Source organism: Sorex araneus, chromosome 4 (assembly GCF_027595985.1).
Source record: "Sorex araneus isolate mSorAra2 chromosome 4, mSorAra2.pri, whole genome shotgun sequence".
NCBI lineage: Eukaryota > Metazoa > Chordata > Mammalia > Eulipotyphla > Soricidae > Sorex > Sorex araneus.
In genome coordinates, this window is record NC_073305.1 from 126569081 (window position 1) to 126582996 (window position 13916).

The 13916-nt window shown below is 36.3% G+C and overlaps 1 protein-coding gene across 2 annotated transcripts in view; it reads right to left on the reverse strand.

Moving 5' to 3' along the window:
* Window positions 1–2675: 2675 nt before the first annotated feature.
* Window positions 2676–13916, reverse strand: part of MCHR2 (melanin concentrating hormone receptor 2) — a 36741-nt gene continuing 25500 nt past the window's right edge. For both annotated transcript variants that reach the window (XM_004605690.3, XM_055136304.1), the window contains exons 4-6: window positions 12916–13110; window positions 9397–9516; window positions 2676–5772 (exon numbers count right to left, since the gene is read on the reverse strand). In XM_004605690.3, coding sequence (XP_004605747.2) covers window positions 5460–5772; window positions 9397–9516; window positions 12916–13110 — 628 coding nt within the window. In that variant the 3' untranslated portion in view covers window positions 2676–5459. The remainder of the gene's footprint in view (window positions 5773–9396; window positions 9517–12915; window positions 13111–13916) is intronic.

Here is a 13916-nt window from a genome sequence, read left to right on the forward strand (position 1 = left end):
ATAATTTCAAAGTTATTTATATTTCTGAAAAATGTTATTTTCCAAATCAATTTTAATATTTTATATAATTAAATTATGTTTTAAGATCTAGGAATTTATTCATTATGGTAAAATTGCTTGATGACTGATCATTTCTTTGGGTAGTAGAGATAAATATATTTCAAGTTAGAAGATGCATGCATGGGTTCTCGATATTGTTTTATTTTCTCAATTCTGTGGTGTACATTTTTCCACATTAGTGTTTCTGAAATCAGTACAGTTTATTGAATTTTTTTGCTTCGCAAACTCAGTTGTTAAATTAATGGTGCATATTATAATATTTATTTTTAGAATTGATAAATCATTGTAGGCTGTGCTCTGGCTCATTCACATATGTGTAATTAATCTACAGGAAACACAGGTGACATTACATTTTCAGTTATTGAGATTGGGTGATATCTTAGACAGCATTTTCCAGTGGAGTCTAGCATAATGCCTTGGAAGCACAGTGTTCTTTAAACATGTATTAAATAGTAACCGTAAGAACAGCAGACGTCGAGAAAACAAGAGTAGAAATCAAAATTATTTGAGTGGATTTTAGTTGATTTGGAGCCAGTTTCTAAAAGGGCAAATGAAACAAGTTGATGCTGTCTCAGCTGAAGTGAAGTCATAAATGCATTACGGCTATAGTGTTTTCCCCAGCTTTATTCATGATCACAATCATGATCACAAAATCTAGTTGATCATCTAGTGGCTTGAGCGATCTCAGTAACCTGTGAATTCGTCCTATCCCTGAGATTTTAGAAGCTTCTCTCTTCTCGGCCTTCCCAATGATGCCGAATTGGAGGCTCTTTCAGGGTCAGGGGAATGAGATTCAGCTGGTTACTGGCTTTGGCATATAGATACACAATGGGAAGCTTGCGAGGCTGTCCCATGTGGGCAGGAAGCTCTCAGTAGCTTGCGAGTTTCTCCCAGAGGGAAAAGTAGGTTGTAAAATATTGCTTCTGGGAGCTTGCTTTTAAGTCTCTGGATGTTGGCTGTTGATGGGATTACATACACCTGGGTTCCTCTGCCGGTACCTTCATGCATGAGGCCTGTCCAAACATGTGGAGAGGGGCCTTGAGCATGGCTGTGGCTAGGTTCCGGTGGTCTTTGGCCGCCAGGAACTCTGCTCAGGGCACGGAGGGAAGCTGGAGCCCATCCCCTCCAAGGGGCCCTGGGGAAGACAGTCAGACGTGCGGGCAAGAGACTTTTCCCAGCTTTATTAGGGAGGAGATCTCTGCAGAATAAGCTCTTGGTATAAAGAATTGAAATCAAAAGTACTTATTAAATATATTCAACAAAATGGAAAGCATTAAAGTTACTTAACTTTAATGTAAAGTAAAAGAAAATCTTGTTAATTTAATTTAGATATCACTAACTTTATGTGCCTATATAGGTGCATATGTGTGTGCCAGTTGTCAAACCCAAGGTCTCATACATACAAAGCTTATGCTCTAGAAATAAACTACGTCTCTGGTCTAAATATTTTAGACTTTGCTTTATGCTTGATTTAGAGAATTCTGTGCTTATAAAATTAATCTCTGCCATTCTGACAATAAATCCCTCCAAATTTGGAATAATAGTTATTTCTTCAATTATATATTTGTTCTCTTTCAGTGACAGGGATTGAATCCATGACTTCACACATATGAGGCATGTCCTTTATTGTTAAAGCCTGATCCTGGTACTAATTTGACAATTTTGGAAATAATAATAAAATCATAATTTACTCAAGAAACTTTGTTATGGAGATTAAATGACAAAAGCCATTTTTTTGCTAGTTAGTTTTGACTGTCTCACAGGAAGGAACTATTATTTTATGGAAAGAATTCAGGGTTGTTTTTAGCTGATCAGTAGGTTTAGGTCACTGGATACACATAGTACTGTGATTAAAAATAGTTTGATATGTCTGGGCTTCATATTTCTCCTCTGTAACATTGGATAATCTCTAGAGTGTATTTCAGATTCAAGATTCTAAGGTCTTTGTGACTTCATAGTGATACAATAACTTTAGTTGATAAGTAGATTCCTGAGAATGTGTGAAAGAGGCCTTTAGACTATTAGCCATATTTAGTACATAGTTTACTAGTTTTGAAATCTGTATTGCAAATCATAATGCCTCCAAGTAGAGAGAGTATGGAGGAAATTGTTTGCCATAGAGGCAGGGTGAGGTTTGGGATGGGGGAGGGATACTGGAGACATTGGTCGTGATAAATGTGCACTGGTGGAGGGAATGGTGTTCAAATCATTGTATGATTGAAACTCAAACATAAAAGTTTTGTAACTGTATTCTTACAGTGAGTCAATAAAAACGTTTTAAAAAAAAATCTATTCTTTGTTTAGGAGAAACTACCTTAAGGAAAAGATAAGGAAACTTTAAGGAAAGTTTAAGGGTAGAAGTCATAGCCCGAAGTAAATTAGTACACAAACAATTTTTATTCATTGATTTGCATTACTCAATGATCAAGGTTTTAGTGAGGAATCTGAAATTGAATAAGCATAGAGAAGAGATACCACCATGATTTTACATGATGAGAAATATCCAACTATTAATTAGATCTGTTAACTATATACTATAGTGCATACATACTATTGAAAGTAAATGCATATATACTATTGACAACTATATAAAACATGTAGAGAATATCTATCAAACCACCTCTGCAAATCTATATATAAAATTCTTACACATAAAGAACTATATAAAGGTACAAAAATGAATTTAATAGTCACCATTTTTATTTTTTACCTTGATTTAATATTTAAATATAAATGAATTTACTGACTGTTATATTGGAATATTTTAATGCTGGTTTTAAAGCCATGTAATTTTCTATATTAAAAAAGACAATGGATGTAAGCATAACTTTCTTGCCAATTATCAATTATTACATGTTATCCATTGTGTCGGTCTTTGGATAGGGTTATATATTAAACCCTGATTAAAAAATAATGAATTCCCTTGTAATTATAGCTATGACAATGACTCTGTTTTAGATTAAAATAAAGGGTTTAGATTAAAATAAAGGTATAAAGGGTTGGGGCCAGAGTGGTAGTACAGGGTAGGGGATTTGTCTTGTATATGGCTGACTCGAGCATTGCCAGAAATAATTCCTGAATGCAGAACCAGGAGTAACTTCTGAGCATTGTCAGGTATATCCCAAAAGAAAAAAAATATAAAGGATCATCCAACCTCTTGTAATATTCAGGGCTCAAGTTCAGGACTAAAATATCTCCAAAGTGACCTACCTCAGTTTATATTTCTCATTTGTTTACACAACCATTTATCTAAACATTCATTTAAATATTACCTTGTTTCAAAATTTTCTATGAAATATTTAGAATTAAATGTTCTGGGTCATTAGTCATGTGTCTTTGTTTATCAAATGTAACTGACATATAATAATGGAGATCAGGGGTCTGGAGCGATTGTACAGTGGGTAGCGTGCTTGCCTTGCATGTGGCCAACCTGGGCTTGATCTCAGCATCCCATATGGTCCTCCAAGCACCGCCAGGAATGATTCCTGAGTGCAGAACCAGGAGTAGCCCCTGAGCATCATTGATTATGGAACCAAAAAACCCATCTATCCCAAAGAACCAAATGACAAACAAAAAAATGGAGGCCAAGTTGTTTAAAAATAGAGCTGGTATCTGTGACTTTTATATAAGGGACTGATTAAAAATCAGTTTCAGATACGTAATAATCTCTTTTGTATGTGGGATATACATAAACATAGTAAGAAATAAAAATGACCAAAGGCAACAGAGCATGAAAACTGGTCTACAGATCTTGGCATGGGGGTTAGGGTGAAGGTTTTGGTGGGGTGGAGGTGGTACTCTAAGATATTGATGAAGGGAAGCAGACTCTGGTGGAGGTTGTGATGCGAGAAAACTATGCACGAAACCCTATCATTAACAGTATTATAAATCACAGTGCATAAAATAAAATAGAAAATATTTTTAAAACTTCACAATTCTAGTTGCCTGTTAAAGAGCAGGCATACATAAATTGTACAAATTAAAATTACAAAAAAATTTAAAAGGCTATTGTAGACTGCCTTACATTATTATATCCAGAAACTACCTCTAAACTTTAAAGTTATATATATATGCAAGGATGCAATATGGGTTTTCAAAAGCAAATTTGGGAGACATTTTGGAATTTGGCAAATTTTGGAACTTTCTCATATTCAGCTTATTTTTAAAGTTTTGCTTTGAATTAGTTCTATTAAAAAAGAAAGCATGATTTTTCAAATACAGAACTTAGTTTCACATGTTCGTGAAACAGATGATTTTATGTATCTAAGTAAAAGAGGTGGGTTTGCAGATTTTATCCACAAACAAAATTATAGTATTAACCATTGTTGAAAACACAGGCTTGGAAAATATTTTCTTAATTTTACCAAAGTTCATGTTGTATACATGCCAAAAGATAAGTATAATGAGTATTTATGATCTGAAAACTAATTGCTTTCTTAGTACTCTTAAACAAATATATGCTATGACTTAAAGGGAATGTGTCTGAATGAGCTCTAATTTCCTGAAGTGAAGAATCCTATCATTATAAAGCAGATACTGGTGGCTATAACTCAAAGGCATGGGTAAAAGCTGAAAACAAAAGAATATTCTTAAACCACCAATTCATTTATTTCTGAGATTTTTTTTTCCATAGTGGTGGTGATGGGGGAGATCATAGGAGAAAGCAGAAATAAAAACAGAGAAGAAAATATGCAACACAAATCCTCTCAAAAACAACAAACCAAATTGTTGCCTCTCTCAGTCTGATAAATAGACTGCAAAAGTGGTGCTGAACCAAAGACAGAGGCAGACTGGTTGTGCCCAACTCAGGTAATGATTGTGAGGCAGTAAATCATCACTTTACCTTTCTGTGCTTTTGCAAAACAGAATAGGTCTTACCCCATATTATATTATATATTATATTCATGTCTTCAATTTATATGATTGTTATGCAGAAATGTAAGACTGGTTATTGAAATCATAAGACTGGACCATATAAAATTGACATTTTTATGGATAACAAATGACCAAGTATCAATTCTAATTGTAAGGTGGTTCTTTTCTAGTAAACTGGAGGGCATTGTTTGCAGTGAGGTCAGTTTTCTTGGTAAACTGTTAGTTGATGTTCATGTTTGCTCATGATTATTATGATATACTGAAATTACAATTCACAGTCATGGAGTTTAGATACCTTAGACTATCCACGATCAACTCCTAAATAGATTATCCTTTTACATTTTACTAAAGTTAACATATTTAACCCATTGCATTTGAATGGTTGCTCTTCTGCATCACACTCCCAAAAGTCACAAGTACACATGAACGTGTGTACTGTTTCACTTGCCTTTTCTAATCATATTGAGAACATAGACAAGCCTATTTAGACTCACTTAATCCATGCACTTTTTAAAAGCTTGATTTTAAGGTGTTTTCTTGAAACATTCCATATAGTGGATTTCACTTTCTGTCACTCTTCTTTGAACTTGAGGTAGACGTTTCCGGAAATTTCCACTCAGCAGGATGTAGAGAAAAGGGTTAATGCTGCTGCTTGCATAGCTGAGACAGATGGAAAGATAATAACCCACGTAGAAAGCCAGCGTGGGATGCTCCATCTGTAAGTTCACCAGCTGTATCACGTGATAAGGGGCAGCACTTAGGATAAAGACTGCTACCAGCACCAACACCATCTTTGTCAACTTCATCACTCTCTGTCTGGGAACACTGGAATTGTAACTGCAAAGGAATGTTCAGATAGAGCATAAACACCATAGAAATTTTAAAATGATAACCTCCTAGAATTTCTTTGATAGTTCATAATGTACTTATGTTCATAATATACTGGAATTTAGAACTCATTTTTATTTATATTTTTTCAGAAAACTGTGAAAAGATACTTTTTCATTCCTTTAACAATTTCCCAGATTTTCAAAGGCTGAATATTTTGAGAAAAAGAGTGACAGAGTTCTGAATTATACTTCAAAGTACAATGTAAACATACATGGGTATATAAAGCAAAAACACATGAATATATAATGATATAAATAAATGTTAAATAAAATTTAGGGTAAAAAGATAAACTTTTTTTAAACATAAAAATTCCAAATAATGGGGCCGAAGAGGTTGCACAGTGGTTAAGCACTTGCTTTACATCCTAGTCTGGTTCAAATCTCTGGCAGCACACGTGGTCTCCTAAGCACCTCCAGAGGTTACTCCTGAGCTCAGATCCAGGAGTAGGCCCTGAGGACTGCTGAGTGTGCCCATCTCTTCCCCAATAAAAAGAGCTCTAAACAATACAGCAGTATATTCTCTTTCCTAGAGGGTAGGGATAATTCCTGCGTCTTCTCCCACTCCTTCCCCCCACTTCTTTTTTGGAGGGAGTGAACTATAATTAGCAAATCATCTTTATTTTTTTATTTTTATTTTTTTCCTTTTTTTTTGGGTCACACCCGGCGATGCTCAGGGGTTACTCCTGATTTTACACCCAGGAATCACTCCTGGCAGTGCTCAGGGGACCATGTGGGATGCTGGGAATTGAACCTGGGTTGGCCGCATGCAAGGCAAATGCCCTACCGCTATGCTATTACTCCAGCCCCAGCAAGTCACCTTTAATGGATGGAATAGAGAAAAGGATAACCATGTGATCAGGCTAACATCAACAAAGATGTAATCATGTACCCTTGATAAATGAGAAGAGCTGACTTTCGGCAAATACAGGTAACCAATCATGTGTCTAATCACGATATAATATCAGCAAAACCCAGACTGGGGCATTCTCCATGACCCTTGAGCAGCACTCCTTAAGTGACATAAGGTCATAAAAAAAAGGGAAAGAGTGAAAAGCCATTGTAAGAACTGGGAGTCATTACATCTAAGAATGATGTGACATCCTGAATGGGTCCTGGAATAGAGAGGAAACTTTATTGAAAAGATAAATGGAATCCAGAGAGATGCTATTTTTTTTGTTTTGACAAATGTAGCAAACATAGGAAAAATGTAGCAAACATGGGAAGGTAAAGTGTTCATGGGGAAACTGAATCTGGAATATAATAGAATTCTATGTGTTACCTTTGCAACTTCTATGCAGACTTCAAATTATTTTGTAATAAAAAATTAAATTATAATTTTATATATAAAATTTAGATATTAAACAGACATTTCCCTGAGACATGGTGGAAGGAAATGAATATGCAATGGAAATAATATGAAAAAAGAGCACAGCAATGGAAAATCATCTAAGATGGTGATTCCTTTACAATACATTAGTTTAGGCATCCTCTTTCCTCTGTCTTTTTGCATTCTGAGAATAAATGGACAGAATGAGCTTTGTATTTTTCATGTGGGGGTACACCAATGATATTTAGGATCTTTTCCTAACTCTGTATCCACGAGTTACTCCTTGAAGTGCTCAGGGAACAGTATGGAATACTGGGGATTGAACCCAGGTCAGCTGCGTGTAAGGCTAGCACTCTGTACTATTGTTTCAGCTTTAGAATGAGCTTTGTATTATAATAAGCATTTAGTATTTCTGAGGGAAGGTTAGGAACAAAATTATCTTATTTGGAGAACTACTTTTTAAAGGGGTTCAAAGAGGGCCAGAGAGACCTTAAGTGGTCTTACATGTGGAGGCTACAATTCCCCAGGACCTGATAGGCCCCTGAACACAGACAGATGTGGTCCAGTGGCGCCTGACCAGTACCGCTGGAATGGCGCATGAGTATGACACCACCAGGCTCAGGTATCAGGGTTAGGCATGCAGTGTCAGGACAGGCACTCGAAACTGAGATCAAAGGCTCATACATTCTTCAACGTCTGTCAGTGTCTTCATATTTCATGTCCTTCCATTTCTATTTTCTCACCAGCTTAGCCCTATTTGATATATTTAGAAGATAATTCCTGACCACCCCCCCTCCATGCCCAAACTGTGGCTTTCCTATTCTAAGTAGGATATTCTTCACTATCTAAGACTTCCAAAGAATTTTGAGAGACTAAGTAGGAAAGACATAAACCATCAGATCACCCAAACTGGGGGCCAGAGAGATAGCACATATGCTTGCCTTGCATATGGCCATCCTGGTCACCACATGTGATCCCCTGAACCCCATCAGGAGCAATTCCTGAGGGAGTAACCTGTTAGCAGCCTAGGGTGTAGTCCAAACACCCCACCTCAAAAGAAAAAGAAAATAAGAAAAAAAAGAAAGCTCAGATCACCTATACCTTTGGTACAATGGTTTGCACACATTTGGAAAAGGCGATTACATCTTTAGAGCCTTCAAAAAGAACTTAGTGTTTCATATGGGTTGGGAGGAAATGCAGGAGTCTTGTCTTTCCAAAGGAATACTACAATTTATTCCAAAACAAAATTTTCATGTTTTTCAGGGAGACCTGGGGGCCTTTCCCAGTGATATCTGGCCAAGCAGGCAGTTGTTTTAGTCCAAGGGCATGAGGATACAGCTCTGCTCTGGCTCTGTGGTGCTGGATAGGAATTACCCTGGTGGGCACAGGTTTGGGGGCCTGCAGGGCCATTCACAGATCAGAAGGCCGTGTGGTGTTGGGCCAAGTATGAGCCCTAACCCCTCTCCTCCCCATTTCTAAATAATTTTTTTTTTTTTTTGCAGTGGGTTGGGGGATGTGGGGGTACTGCTCTATGGTACTTAGCTATTCCTGGATATTTGCTCAGGAGCGACCCCTGGTGTTTGGGGAACAACATGTGGTACCTGGGATTCAAACTGGATCACTGCATTGCAAGGCAAGTGAACTATCTCTCTGGCCCCTTAATGATTTTTAAAATTTAACATGTTATATTATCAATGATGGCTATTTGTATAATTATATATATATATATATACAATTTTGAGAATAAATTATTGTAAGTTTATCTGTGAAGTTTTAGAGATGATTTTTGAAGTTTCTACTCAAACTTATTGTACTTAGGTAAGTCTTTGGCTTTATTTAGTCCTGATTAGTCTTGTCTTGTGTATTCAAGTATCAATAAGATAATTCTCTAAACTAAAAAACTAAAAAGCAAAATTATGTTTTATATAACATTTTTAATGTTTCATAAGTCTGCATAAGTTCTGCAAGGTGTACATATAAAATACATTGATAACATACAAAACTATTCTTTAAATAGAACATTGGGTTCTAATTAACATTATAATTAAGCCACTACATCAGTGATTTCAACATTTTTTATGGAGAAGCTCAGTCAGCTTCTTCAGAACATGCCTAGGTAAATGCTGATGCCCATATACCTAAGTGAAACATTCAAATGATTGTTGCTTAAGTTTCAGTTGTAGATGTCATAGTATCTCATAATTGTTTTTTCAAAAAATAAGGCAAAATAAAGCAAAAACTTACCATCTGGCATCCTTATTCTGTTGATACATCTCCCAAGTATAACATAAAATTAAAATATAACACACCAAGATCAAGGGTAAAGGGAAAAAAAATGTTGTTATTGTCAAATAAAGTGTATACCTGTAAAGGAAGAAAGAGATAAGACATAACTATCACATTTATTATACTAGGTATCATCATCTATAGTTTATGAGGCAAATTCTCTCACTTCTTAGAGCCCTAGATGAAAACTTCTTGGGGGAAAATTTAGGGTTTTTGGGGTGATTTTACATAAAAATTATTCTGTTCTTTATTGTCTACCAATAGTTGTATCTTCCCTAGCTAAAAAATGCTTTCATGAACAAGGTGTAGATACTTAATATCATGTATATGTATACGTTTATATTTTCTCAATTTTTTTAGGCACCATTATTTACAATACTGTTAGTTATAGAACCTTAGGCACACAGTATTTCAACAAGATAAAGCAAACCACCAGAATGTCAGCATTCCTCCACGAATGTCTCAAGGTTCTTTTCCACCCCTCATTCCACCCTCTTGGTACTAAGAACTGTAGGTGCCACTTCTCAGGTCTTTTACCATTGGCCATTTGTTATCCTCTCACTATGTTTCTTTATATTCCACATATGAGAGAGATCATTCTGTGTCTGTCCCTCTCCTTCTGACTAATTTTATTTAGCATGACATCCTCTATTTCCATCCATGTAGCAGCAAGTTGCATGATTTAATCTTTTCTTAGAGATGAGTCATATTGCATTGTGTACATATATACCGGTTTATCTGCTTCACTGTTCTTGAGCACTTGGGTTGTTACCAAATCTTAGCTCTATGAAGAGTGCTGTGAACATAGGAATGGAAGTAACTTATTGAAATACTATTTTTTTAAGATCTTGAGGTAGAAGCTAAGAAGTGGAATTGATGGGTCATTTGGAAGCTCAGTTCTTAATTTTCCAAGATGTCATCTTTACTGTTTTCTATAGAGGTTGAACCAGACAACATTCTCACCAAGAGTGGATGAGGTTTTCATTTTCTCACTTCACCACCAACACTGGTTGCTTCCACAGATATTTTAATATATAAGCTAATATCACTGATATGATGTAAAATTTCATAGTTGTTTTGATTTGAATTTCTCTGAAAAGTGATTATCACTATACTTTGCATTATTAATAACAGGTAACACCAGGTAGTATTTATTATATAGTTGACACTTTTCTAAGTGCTTTATATGTTTTAAAACATTACAGAAGAAATAGAAGGGAAGTGACTTGCTCAAGGTCCTCAGCTAATAAGTCAAAGATTTGGAGTTTGAAGACAGCAGGCAGTCCAGCTCCAGAATTCATACTTATAACAATGTCCCCAAGTAGCCTTTCAATGGCATGGAGGGAAACCTATTATAAAATCAACCAGTTTTTCCCTGAGTGCTTCTTGTAGGGGAAATTCTCAGGTGAGCCGATTGATTTCTGCAGATACTAGGTATCATATATTTCTAGCTGAAATCCTTATGTTGATGAATGAAGACAGTTCGGCTGACACCAAGCAGTGAAAGAACACACCTGAGCTAAAGAGAGTGACTGTTACCAAAGATTCTAGTCTTGGTTTGCAGTAAGAACTTAATTCTAGAAGGAAACACAGGGGCAGAAACTTCAGAATATTCTTGATAATAAGTACACAAAATAGCAGCAGCAACTGTTGAAACGAACAAAACTATTTCTTAGTTTTTGACACAGGCCAAAGTCATATAGTCATAGAATGAGCCTCAGTTTGTACTCATTTTTTTTTCTTTTTGGGTCACCCCAGTGATGCACCTGAGTGTTAACTCCTGGCTGTGCTTAGGGGACCATATGAGATGCTGGGAATTGAACCTGGTTCGGCTGCATGCAAGGCAAACACCCTACCCATGGTGCTATTGCTCCAGCCCTTGTACTCACTTTGTAAAGAGAAAAGCCTATATTAATTTATGTCTATTTCAGACATTATTGGTTAAGCTCCTGGTTACCAGGACAGAAGCTGATCATTGCCTCCGAGAACCTCCAGGAAATGCTTAAAATAACAGGTCTACATTTTATCTTATGTATGAGTTCAAAGTTTACTTAAAACTGAAGCAAATTTATGAACTTTTTCTGATATATTTCAGCAATAAGAAATTTTAATGAATTGGTAAATGGGCACTCATTTTATCTGAAAAGTTTCATGTATGTCATATGGCATTATCCAGTATTCTCAGTTACATTTTTAGTGATTATACATGTAAATATTTTTTAAAGTTATTGTATTACTGCCAGTGATAATGTATTATTTCATCTTTATATTTGCTCCTAGTTTTTGTGAGTGTGGCCAGTGTTGGTGTGAGAACCAATGGGTATATAACAAACCCTATTTATATTTCAGTCTTGTGAAAAGCTTTGTTTCTGGACTAGTGGTTCTTTATCCCTCTCCCATCATGTCCACATGACACAGAAATCATTCATTTATTGGACAACGGATGAGTAGGTAAAAGAAATCTGAGACACTGACTTGAGATATAAAAAGAGCATATATATAAAAAGAGCACCTAGAATAGTACTTAGTAAGTCATCAGAAAATTTTCATCATAGACTCAATGTTATGTTAAAATTTAAAATTTAAAAAACTTGACTTAATTTCTCTTTTCAAATTAAAATGTAAAGATGCATTTTTTGGTTGCTGTATTAGCTATAAGGAGCTGCTGTAACAAAGTACTGCAACCTGGAAGTTAAAACCATAAACTATAGAGCAAAACCATAGACCAATAGACCACTGTTTTACAGCTCAAGGGCTTGAGGTCTGAAATCAAGGTATGGGCACTATGGATTTCTTCTGGAGACTCAGAACAGACCTGCTTACACCCTCTCTCTAGCCTCTCCTGCTTTCTGGCAGAACTTGGTGTTCCTTGGATTATAGAAATATTAGTTAGGTCTCTGCCTCTGGCTGCACATGTGTTCTCTCCCTGTATCTCATAAAAAATTTCTCTTTTCTTATCATAAGAACGTACTCTAATTGTTGAATTTAGGGCTCACTTGCACCCAGTATGATGATATCTCTATTATATCTGCAAAGACACATTTTCATATAAGACTACACTCACAGGTATTGAATGGTTAAGATTGGAACATATCTTTTTGCTAGAACACAATTCAACCAAACTGTGTCGCATGCTGAAAAAGTTTGTGTCTTCAACTCTCTTGGAAATTCTGCTCCTTCCTTGACTCCTGTGTTCCTGCTGCATCTGAATAACACAGATCTTAAAAATCAGTATTTAAATAGATTTGTGCCCTCTGAGGTTACATGAGCAAACTCAATTTTTTTTCCGCGAAAGACTCATATCTCCTTAAAATCAAATTTTCAACTTGACTATGGAAAGCACAACACTGAGTTGGGAGTTCTGGCCATAAAAGGGTGCCCAAGGATACTTTGTACAGCTGGTTATGTGTTGACAAGGAAGATGAAACACTTCATAACTTAATTCAACTCCATTTTTCTTAAGCTTTAACAACCTACCAGAGTACATCGTCAGGAGATGTTAAATCAAAAGCACAACTCTCAACGCCGTCTTTAAATTTGATGACCTTTGAGTAGACCCAGACAGGCATCGCCAGAATAAAGGAGGCTGCCCAAAGGCCCAAATTGATGCGGATGGTTTTGCACCTCGTTCTCCAACTTGTAAGTCGAAATGGTTGGACGAGAGCCAAGTACCTGCAAAGCCATCAATAAAAGCGATGAGCTCCAAAGAGGAAAGGCTCATGACAAGAGTAAATTATTAGTATTATTATCCTTCACGAAGCACGCCTCTATCAGGGAAAGAAGAAAGTCATGCTTTTTCTTTTTTTTTATCTTAAAGAACTGTCTGTTAGCTGTAGAAAAAACAGTTCTTGAGTCTGCAAGTCTGAATGAAACACTCACTTAAATAACTGTCCCTTTCAGGACCATGATGGTAATGATCAATTCTGCCATGCAAACTTTCTCTTTACAAAGGTGTTTCTCTGATAGACGAGGCTTTGAACAATGTCTCTGAATATGAATTTCTCCTGAGAGTGAAAGGCCCTTTTCCCAAGAGGGCTGGCTGGGGTCCAGGCAGGCAGGAGGGAAGTACTCTGCTGGTAGGCAAATCCCCGAACTGGATGAGGTTCAGGTGTGTGGCACCGACATTCAGTCCAGCTGGCTTGGTATTAGGATCCCCAGGCCCTTGAAGATTCAGTTCACAGAAACCACAGCTTCCCCCACCCCTCCTTCCCGTGTAGATGGAGCAAAAGGGATTGCCATCAATTAAACTTGAAAACCTGACAAATAAAATGTATTTTGCCTCTGGCACATCTTAGAGGATTTTCTTCAGATTCAACTGAAAGTTGAAAGAGGAAAATAAATAGCTCAGATTCATCAGGATATTTGAAAAAGACGGTGAGGGTAAGGGGGAGGGTGCCAGATGATATTCATGGAAATGAACTAAACATAAAAAAAGTGGTTTTGATGGCTGTTCATTTTATCCGTTTAAAACAATGAAA